General features: G+C 35.6%; 2 protein-coding genes across 2 annotated transcripts; one reads left to right on the forward strand and one right to left on the reverse strand.

Annotated features, from left to right (window-relative positions):
• The first annotated feature begins 285 nt into the window (after window positions 1-285).
• On the forward strand, window positions 286-6,632 carry chodl (chondrolectin). Its single transcript, XM_043225720.1, has 7 exons — window positions 286-696; window positions 2,012-2,357; window positions 2,438-2,595; window positions 2,728-2,778; window positions 2,864-2,950; window positions 3,739-3,835; window positions 5,387-6,632. The coding sequence occupies exons 1-7, from the start codon at window positions 621-623 to the stop codon at window positions 5,469-5,471; spliced, it is 900 nt and encodes a 299-aa protein (XP_043081655.1). The 5' UTR covers window positions 286-620; the 3' UTR covers window positions 5,472-6,632.
• A 1,849-nt stretch (window positions 6,633-8,481) lies between these two features.
• lyz (lysozyme) lies at window positions 8,482-9,748 on the reverse strand. Its single transcript, XM_043225718.1, has 4 exons — window positions 9,543-9,748; window positions 9,232-9,387; window positions 8,904-8,979; window positions 8,482-8,724 (listed from the first exon to the last, which is right to left on the reverse strand). Exons 1-4 carry the CDS (start codon window positions 9,676-9,678, stop codon window positions 8,655-8,657), a joined length of 438 nt encoding a protein of 145 aa, XP_043081653.1. The 5' UTR covers window positions 9,679-9,748; the 3' UTR covers window positions 8,482-8,654.
• Between the last annotated feature and the right edge of the window lie 789 nt (window positions 9,749-10,537).

The following is a 10,537-nucleotide window of genomic DNA, read 5'->3' on the forward strand; positions in this document are numbered from 1 at the left end:
TTATTAAAATGTAACTTGTAAAATCTAAAAGGTTGCCTACATACGACATGGATCATATCTGAAACTGATACAAATCAATCTGTTTATACTGCAGCATGATTGTATTATAGCCTACTGGCAAATATAACATACAGTCTCCGGGTCTGTATATCTTAAATTTAGTTTCAACCCTACGAACCAAGACGTAATAATTCGTCTGTGTCTTTTTGATTCTCTAAATTGGATGCACGTTATTCAAGGGTGTTTTCACCTCAACCATTGACCTAATCACGCTTAAATAATTTGATACGCTAAAAACGGTTTGTGACCCGCACCATCATCCACCTTATAACTGGAGAGCGGCTGTCGACCCTGAGATGTGTTTCAATTAATAAAGGAGGTGATAAACATCTGCGCCCTGTTCGATTACCTGCAGTACAGCACGCGCTCGCGAGTGGAGGCGTGCGTCGCTCTTTCTCCAGAACTCAGAGGCGCTTTTCAGAGTGTCAGACCAGCTCGGTGGAAATGATGTGTTTCAACACTATGAAGAAGGGACTCTTCCAATAAACGTTAAAAAGGCGCCTGACTAGAACAAGTCCGTTTGAAGTTCACTCCATCATCTACTCGAGAAACACGCGACGATGCACGCGACGGTCGGAATCCTTTGTGCTTTGACTTTCCTGGTCTCGTGCAGCCGTGGCGCGAGAGTTGTGAGTGGTAAGTTTGTTTATTTAGCATGGTGCTATTTTCATTCATATAATTTATTTTAGGAATTTAAACCAGCGAGTATAAATGTGTCAAATGTTTAATTGTTTGTGGTAAATTCGTGCTCGAAGGATAGCTTTTAGTCAAGTTTAAAGGGATAGCTCACATCCCTTTGTTAAATATCATTTAAATAATCTACAGATTGTCTCAGACGTGTTTGACTTTGTGAGGCTGAAAGTAGAAGTTAAGCAGAATGCCAAAACCAAACCTGCAAGTCTTCCAGTGAACAAAGAAAGTAATACAAGGATCAAAATGAGTAAATGATGACATTTTCATTTAGTGTATATATATGTATGTATATGTATGTGTGTATATATATATATATATATATAAGACTTGCAGATTTGATTAACTTCTACTTTCAGCCTAACAAAGTCAAACAGGTCTGAATATATATATATATATAAATAAATGGAAAATGTGAAATGTGAAAATATATATTAAGGAAATGTGAAAATGTGATGAAATCTAAGCAAACTGATTTTCTGTGCAGCAACTTCAAAATTTTGACTGCTTTATTTTATAATGAAATTATATCTCAAAACCTTACAACTGTACAATCTTACAGATCAGCTTATAGCTTTCTCTTTCCCAAAGACGATTTGTCTTGAAAATCATTTTTGAACCTGTCTTAATAGTGATGAGATGAAAAAGGAAAATGATTAAGAAAGAAAAATGAGAGAGATTGTTAGAGATGAAAATAGGCTTGTCATACACGTGTTAACTAAAAGGATGCACAGTAGGGAATTGAAATTGAACAGGTCTTTAAGATGAGATCAGGGTTTAACAAAAGGTGACAAGAAAGTGGCAGTTTTGAAGAACGGAACTGCCAGATTATTCCACGCTGGAAGGAGTAAAACTGTGCCACAGAGACAAGAATTGAGGAAGAAAGCTAAGGAAATTGGTTGAGAAAATGCTGAGTCCAGTTTTCCCCCAGTTAAACCCGGCCCATTACTGGGCTCAGATTGATGATATAGCAGATCTGGACCAAGCAATTATTTAAAGTACCTACCGGGCAGAGAGCTAATGTTATTATTAGACTTTTAACAGTCTGTGTATTAATCACAGTTCTCTTTGCTGGGCCTATCAGTGTATCTTAAGTGTTTTCCATAATAGAAGTGCTTTGTTTATGATTGAATAATAATTCCATGCATTTTCCCCTCTTAGCTTGCAGTGTATCTATCTATCAATGTACTGTACTCTACTGGGACAAATGTTATGCACAACATGACAACCTAAAAATACTGCATCCCTTTTATGTCTTCAGGTCAGACAGTGTGTCAGGGCAGTCCTGAGCAGCCGTGCTATAAGATCGCTTACTTCAGGGATGTATCGAGTCGTGTTGCATTCTGGGAGGCTCAGCATGCTTGTGACATGGATGGTGGTTCGTTGCTGAGCATCGAGAGCACAGCAGAGCAGAAGCACATCGAGCATCTCCTGCAGGAACTCAGCGTCTCCACTTCCACCGGCTCTTCCAGTGGGTCGGGAATCACAGACGGGGACTTCTGGATCGGGCTGACACGAGTCGAGGACGAGACCGCACAGGAGCCTGGCAGCTTCGCCTCGTGTCCTAACCTGTATAGGTGGACAGATGGAAGTGTCTCACAGTTTAGGTGAGAGGCGACTGATCTGGGGCCTTTTCAAAGGAAATTAACGTTAAAGAGTTATTAAAATGAGCACTTTTGTTCGACAGAAACTGGTATGCTGATGAACCATCGTGTGGAGGAGAAGCTTGCGTGGTGATGTATCACCAGCCTACAGCTCTCGCTGGACCTGGTGGGCCGTATCTTTACCAGTGGAATGATGACAGGTGCAATATGAAGCACAACTTCATCTGCAAGTATGAACCAAGTAGGTGATTTACATTGTGAGCTTTTTTTTTTTTTTTTTTTTTTTTACAACTGTCAAAAACGACCTGATTAATCTGTATCCACCGTATTAAAGTGGTTTAGCTTACAATGTTTGTTATGTTGTTCTGAGCAGAAAGTTACCTGGTAAAAGTGCAGAGTGACACGCCTGGAGGGTTTAATGTTGGTAAGCAGCCAGGTGTCAGTTCTGTCATCATTTGACTTAAAGAGGTATAGATGTGTTGACACTAATCTGGTAATGTGCCCTCCAGATCTTTCCTCAGAAGAACAAGAGGAGAAGAAAACATCTCCCGTCGATCAGGAAGAGAACCCTCTACTGATAATGCCAGGGCCCTCAAGTAAAATTTGATTTTAAATTATTTAAATTTATATTCAGTAAAGTTCAATACAGTTCATAACTGAATAAAGTTAAGCTCGCCATTTCTGTTATAATGTTGAAAAAAATGTTATATGTTATTTATCTCTTTTAACTTTTTAGTATAAAATGGAGGTGAATGAGCCCAATCTTTTTTAAATAGTTTTATCAAAAAGGTTAGATTTTAGTGTGCCAAAAATGCTTTTGTGTGTTAAGTTACATCATTGCCAGGGCACCAGAATTCCACGCTAAACCCTAAATCAATATATATATCCCATACATAAGTTTGTGTCAGATAGACTTAAATATATACTTTTTTTTAATCAGCAATGTTTAAAAGTGACGTTTCTAATGTTACAAAAGGTCTATATTTCAAATTATTGTTATTGTTAATTATTGATTTTCTAATAATTAAATAATCATAAAAATATATCACAGATTCCACAAAAACATTCATAATAAGAAATATTATTTGTTCTCCAATTTTAATATATATAATGTGACACTGAAGACTGGAGCAAAGGAAAATTCCTTTTAAAATTACATTTTAAAGTAATAAAATAACATACTTTTATGAAAGTTTAATCTTCACATTTTTGCTTTTAAATCTTCTAAAATGGTCAAATTTACTTCTATTGCCTTCTAGTTTTGCAGTAGTCAACATTAAACCACAAATTCTGTCCATTGTACTGAACCAAGAATTAAACTCAATTCAAAATAAAGCCTGTATGAAAATAGAGGACAAATTCTGTGTTTATTTTTTTTCCCCAGGTATGCTGCTAATCTACGTGATTATCCCCACCATCCCTCTCCTCTTGCTGATCCTGGTGGCTTCAGGAACGTGCTGTTTCCAGATGTTGAGCAAGAGGTGAGCCATTAAGATCAAATCACTGTAAACGCTGTCAGACTAATGCTAATGTGCTGTCCTATTATGCACAGTATCATCCAAATACTGCGACACATCAGGAAGTCAGTGTCTCACTAACAGCCTTTGCGTCTTGATTAATCAAGTTTTCAGCTCACTAGCCGAGATCTGACACCATCCTCCGCTTTTCTCTCTAACCCAGAGGTTTTACCGTGATTAATTAGGTTCAGCTGTTTATAACTGTGCCTGGCAAAACAGCTCAGCCCAAACTAATCACCATCAACACTGTTATTATAGTGCACATTTGGCATATTTGAAAGGGAGGGGTTTGCCTGAAGCATTACGTCACACTGCATAGGAGACAGAGTCCAACTAGAGTACTATTCCCATCAATATCCTGATCTGCAGAGAATTGCTGAAGCAAGCCGTTCCCGTCCTCGCTCCAGCCCCTCAATATAGAGCATGAAACACAGTTCATCTCCCTTTAACCCTCGGCTAGTGCTTGACAGGACATTACATAGTAGCTTATTCGTGTAATTTATTATGTTTATACGGCTGACGCTCCCACAAAGTGATGTCTTTTTAACATATTTCCGATCACTGTGGCAGACGAGGGGATCCTCAGACAATGCATTTAATCACTGGCAACGACTGAGTGCGCTCTATACGGTAAAAGGCTTCCTGGAGCGAGTTCAAAGCTTTTGGATGAACGTCTTAACTCCTTAACAGATGATGCTTCTCTTTTTCTTTTTTTTTATGATGTTTGCCACTTGTTCTGGTGATTGAATACCATCATAAGACCAGGCTGCTTTGATTTGCTTACATAACAGCTCCACTAATGTGCTAATAAACTTTAGAGACGTGGAGATTCACATGGGGAAATAGGCCTGATTCATAATGCACAGACAAACGATATATATTTGACTCTGACAAAACCGGTGTCAAGTCGCTGGGGTATATTTGTAGCAATAGCTAAAAATACATTGTATGGGTCAAAATGTTTTTTGTTTTTAGCCCAAAAATCATTTGGATATTAAAATCATGTTCCATGAAGATATTTTATACAATTCTTATCATAAATATATGAAAACTTAATTTTTAATTAGTAATATGCTTTGCAAAGAGCTTAATTTGGACAACTTTAAAGGGAATTTTCTCATTGTTTTGATTTGTAGTTTTTGCACCCTCAGATTCCAGATTTTCAAATAGTTGCATCTCGACCAAATATTGTAATATATAAATAGTCTGATCCCAAAAAACCATACATCTGTGGAAAGCTTATTTATTCAGCTTTCGGATTATGCATAAATCTCAATTTCGAAAAAATGGACAATTAAGAGGTCCAGGGTCACATGTCAAATATTAACAGATTACAATATAACAGTATAAATTAACACCCATAGAGGGCACACCTTAGAGTTTTAGGAAAATTCTTAGAGGATTTTCTAATCAAAAACTTGTCTCGTATCATTCCAAAACTGTTGGAATGTTTATTTTGAATTAAACAAATTAATAAATTATTTTATTTAATGCATTTTTATTTTTTGTTAACAGTAAACCACGGACCAAAACGAGCGTTAACCAGTCAACTCTCTGGATCTCCAAGACGCCAAAGATAGACAGTGGCATGGAGGTTTAAAGATTTAAACAACTCCATTTTTCTGGCTTTGTCATCTATGTTGCTTGATCAGCAAAATTCTCGTCCGGTGGTTAGTTTAGTGTATTATTTATTAATACTAGCTACAAGTTATATTCATATCGCATTTCTGTACAAACGTTGTGTTCTCAGAAATTCTTTAGTCTACAAGTTTCCTGCTCATTCCCATGGCCACCTTCTCCATTTCATTTTTCTTGTCAGATAGTCTGACCTGAAGGCAACTGAGGGCTGCTTAGGGAGGGTGAATACTAATTGGCACCAAACACAGTGAGCAATTAAATTACTGTAATTAAAGCAAGTACAAGTGGGAACCACATAAAAAGAGGGATTAAGAATTCTTGTGACAGCAAATAGTGACACACAAACTAAAGCTAGTGACACAGTAAAGAAATCAATCACTAAAAGAGCATATAAGACCGCCTCATAGGTTTTTGAAGAATTTGAGCAATGTGTCTAATTCAAGAAATGAGAGGCCTGTTTAATCACATGCATTGCCAATAATGGCATGATATCATGTAAAGTTCTGTGCATACAATTAATAATTTGGTAGCAAAAGAATTATTTTGAAACACATGCAGTCATTCTGTAAATGACTTCAGAATTATTGGCTTTATATAGTGACTGTTATGCGCTGCAGCTTATGAGGACGTTGTCATAAAGAAAACAGATGAATTCATAATAAATGTACATATTTTTTGTACGATGTGACTGCAAAACTGCTTTTAGCTGCCACTGTTACATATGCAGTTTTTTGCATGTGAGTATTTTATCATCCCCTTTTACAATACCGCATATAGAAAACGTCAATGGTATTTATTGAACTGGTTTGCATCATAGTGATATTGTATCAGATACCAAAATTAGTCAGTTAGATGTCTGGTTGTACAGGAATATGTGTTTCTGTGAGCGTGGGTAATATTGCGTGTTTGAATTTAAAAAGTGCTGTTAATACTTTTTTATATTTTTGAGACAGGAATTGGACGTGTACAAATGGATTAAAAATATTTAATTGCGAGGATGTTTCAGTATGTTTTTATGCATCTAAAATCATTCCACATAAATGCTTAATCGCAAACAAAAACAAAAACTTTTGAGTTACTGGATTAATTTTGATTAATCTGTTTTGTGATTCATCAAGGAGCGAAAAATCTGTAGATAGGGTCTTATCGATTAACTCAATTGGATTAGCGGATATTGAATATTAATAGCATTATCGCGTATTTACATACAGAGAATTAACATCCTTATCTCTGCTTCTTTTGCGGGTTTCTTTCACAAGAAAAATACCATACACACAAGCACACACACAGATCAAATCTACAGATTTCCTCCTGGCAATTACACCATTTGTATTTGTTTATGAGAAACACGGTAGTGGCCATGAATTTAAATAGACGCAGAGATCAGAAAGCTTTCAGGGGGTCCAGCTGGCAAGCAAAGTTAGAGCCAGACATAAGACAAATGAACTGGACCGCATTAACACCAAAAAGATGTGGTACTTTGTATGCGATTTACCCTGGTCTGCAATTAGTGCCAGCATAGACTTTAAAGCACACTGCTAATTACGGAGCCAATTAAACTAATCAGTCCTCTGCTTCGACAGGAGAACTCACGTCACACACTCAGGATCTGGTAATTATAGATATGACTGTAATCACTACTCTGGAGGCACAGGCTAGAATTAAAGAAACAAACCCTTTCCCATCTGGAGAGGGGGGTGATTTTAGCCTATTAGAGATACAACAAGCATCTCATTCTCCACCCGAACAAGATCCAAACAGCTCTTCACATCGCTTTATTAGAGCTGGATTACAGTTAGTTTATGATGGAAATAGGGAGCTGGAAATCAGCTGTCTGTCAAAGACATTAAATACTAATCAATTGGGTTATGACTAATGGGTTATGATGATTTGTAGTTGCAATCAGGTGGAGTTTTAAATCTTTGTTATGATGGATGGACTTCATTTATTGTTAAAGAGTGCAAGAGTGCTGTGGTACAAACACAAAAAAGCTTAAATTGTAGAAGTACTATTAATTGCAATTTTACAGGTAAAATACTGTTAAATTAGTTTTTTTTGAATGTGTAAAGGAACTCATCTATGTTTATGGTGATGTTTAGTTACGCACATTATGGTTTTGTGTTGCATCCTGCGTTGCTAAATCAGTTATTGATATTTCATTTTGGTGTTGTGTTACCATAACAGTGTTATGTATTTGTGTGCATGACACATGCATTGCAAATTATATTCTCAGCATAACACTTGAGAAGTGAAATTGAAAGATTAATGCATTAACGATATTTAGAACACTACATTTTTTCATTGCAAATAATGTACCTTTTACAAGAAAATAGCCTAATCGTTTTACTTCAATATTTCACATCTAACAATTTTTTTTAATTGTGCAATTTACCAGTAATTTTTGAGAGAAAAACTGTTTCAACACAAATGTACAGTTTTTGGAAGTAAAAAACAACATTAGGTTACACTGAAAATCAATAAGATTTGTATCGTTACTTAGCACTTCTACAAGGCTCATAAAAGTACAAGATTTGTAAATAATATAATACCAGTTAATGTTTTTTTTTTTAACTGTAAATTTTACCTCAGTTCAATCTTTAAAACTAAAACAATTGCCAAAACAGCTGCTTTTTTGATAATGAATTTCATTAAAATTTTAATGAATATTTTTTTTACAGTGGTATGGATGTGTCATCAGTTAATAAAGTTTTATTTAATTTACCTAAATTATTTATTTATATATATATATATATATATATATATATATATATATATATATATATATATATATATATATATAAATAAAATAATAATAATTTGGGTTTTAAATGATTATTCCATTTTTTAATAAAAGCAATTTAAATGAAAACCCACCGCTATCTAGTAGTATCAAACTAACTATCAGTCACAATTTGCTTCAGCATAAGCTTCACCTAACTGTAAGACTGAAAAGAAATGCACAGCATAAATGATTAACAATTTGGGAAGATGTTTTAATATACATCTCAAGATCAAGGTTACAAATTTTAATAATGACAATGTCTTTTAGTTTTAAAAGTCACATCAACCAAGATTTTAAATGCATTAGCGCATAATCTGAGGGCATTATAGATAATTAAATTTCCTGCAGGCAATCAAGGTCTTATTAGTGCTCCTCACAACCTTTCACCCAACGTTTCATCTTACGCCCATTACAGTAACTATCCCAGGTTTCCCTGCAGACACAAAGATCAACGTTACCATTATGTCAAAAAATACACATGCAGAACAGATCAATACACTAGATATAATGCAGTGATAGACATAGCTTGAGGCCAGATATCTAAAGGCACAAACAAGCTTTGTTAATGTGACAAACAAGCTTTGTCAGTTGTGCCCAAGGATAAATACTTGCCATGATTTCAGTCCTTCGGTTTTCACAATAAGCTTTGCACATTCAATCGAAGCTTTCAGGTTATCCTGAAGCAAATCTATCAAGATAGGAAACACGTATAAACAAAAACATCAACGTTTAAAAGCACAGATATAGAGTTTTTGTACAAATTTCATCACATTATAAATTATATTCTCAGCATAACACTTGTGAAAGTTACAGTATAAGTTTTTCTACTTAATGTTCTTTTTAATTATTAGTAGAATTTAATTGCAGGTTTAAATGTACATTTATAAATACAATTTTGAATGCGATTTTTCATAAATCTATTTAAAAGATAATAAAGTACCTGAACAGGGAACTTTGCACTGGTTCTTTCCACCTGGAGTGCCGTCATCACACCATTTGAAACTATTTATCTGGAAGATCCCATAGTCTTTCCCGGTATCCGCTGAACGCACTCTGTGGGTCTTAAACCTGCTTTCCCAGTAGGCTGTGCACACATCTATTGAAATGAAGTTTAAAACAAAAGAGAACAAAATATATCATGACCAGTTTTACAATAGGCTTACAATGTTTACTTGAGATTTTAAGTAGATTTAGTTGATGCAATCAAATGTAACATTGCTGAAAACACAAATACAAATAAGAAGTACCCACAGTTGCCAACCGAGAATCCCTCAAAGCCATCAAGTCCCTCTTGTTTGAAGATACGGACAACATCACAGCGGCCCAGCCTGCGGCTCTCACACGAGCACAGCCACATCAGACACAATACTGCAACGGCCACCCTCATATCTGCACTGCTGCTCACAAAATCAGTTTATGCCTGCTATCTGAAGAGGAGTTCAGATGGAGGGTGGAAGCTGTAGAGTGGGATTATTTATAAGTCAAATGAATGGTTTGTGTCGCAACCAATTTTTCACAAGTGGATGTAGTTTGCAGTTGCTTCAGATATGGCTGCTGAGGCAATAACTGACTTTGCCTGTTCATTTTTTACTTCTAGAACCAAACATCTCTTTTTTTGTGCAGAATAACTGAAAGAGATTTAGATCAGACATAATAAAACACATGTATATACACATTTCATGGCACTAAGACCGCACTTTTAAAAATGTTGGATGCTATTTTATTATATGTAGATTTGGGGGACTCTGTGATACTTTTACTATTAGATCTAAGTGCTGTGTTTTATACTACTGATCATAAAAACCTCATATCTCATCTTGAACAATGTGTAGGCATTACAGGTTGTGCCCTCGACTTATTTAAATCCTATCTTGAAGACGGAACGTATTCTGTTTGTCTTGATGGTTTTTCTTTAGCTAGTTCTATTTTGAGTTCCTCAGGGACTTATCTTATCATCTATGCTTAGTCTGGGGTTCATCCTTACCAAGCATGGGGTGTCATTTATTTTTTATGCTGATGACACCCAAATCTACCTACCCTTGATGAAAAGAGGTTTAGAATCACAGAATAAGTGTTTGTTTAAAGAGTTTGAGAGAGTGACCCATGTGTTTGTGTCATCACAGCTTGATTATGATGAACTTACATTTAAATGAGTCATTTGGTACAGTGTATATGTGGTACAGCGTTACCTATATGCAATTACATTTATAATTACACTGTTGACTCATCCCTTACACCTAAACCCA

Source organism: Puntigrus tetrazona, chromosome 24 (assembly GCF_018831695.1).
Source record: "Puntigrus tetrazona isolate hp1 chromosome 24, ASM1883169v1, whole genome shotgun sequence".
Classification (NCBI taxonomy): Eukaryota; Metazoa; Chordata; class Actinopteri; order Cypriniformes; family Cyprinidae; genus Puntigrus; species Puntigrus tetrazona.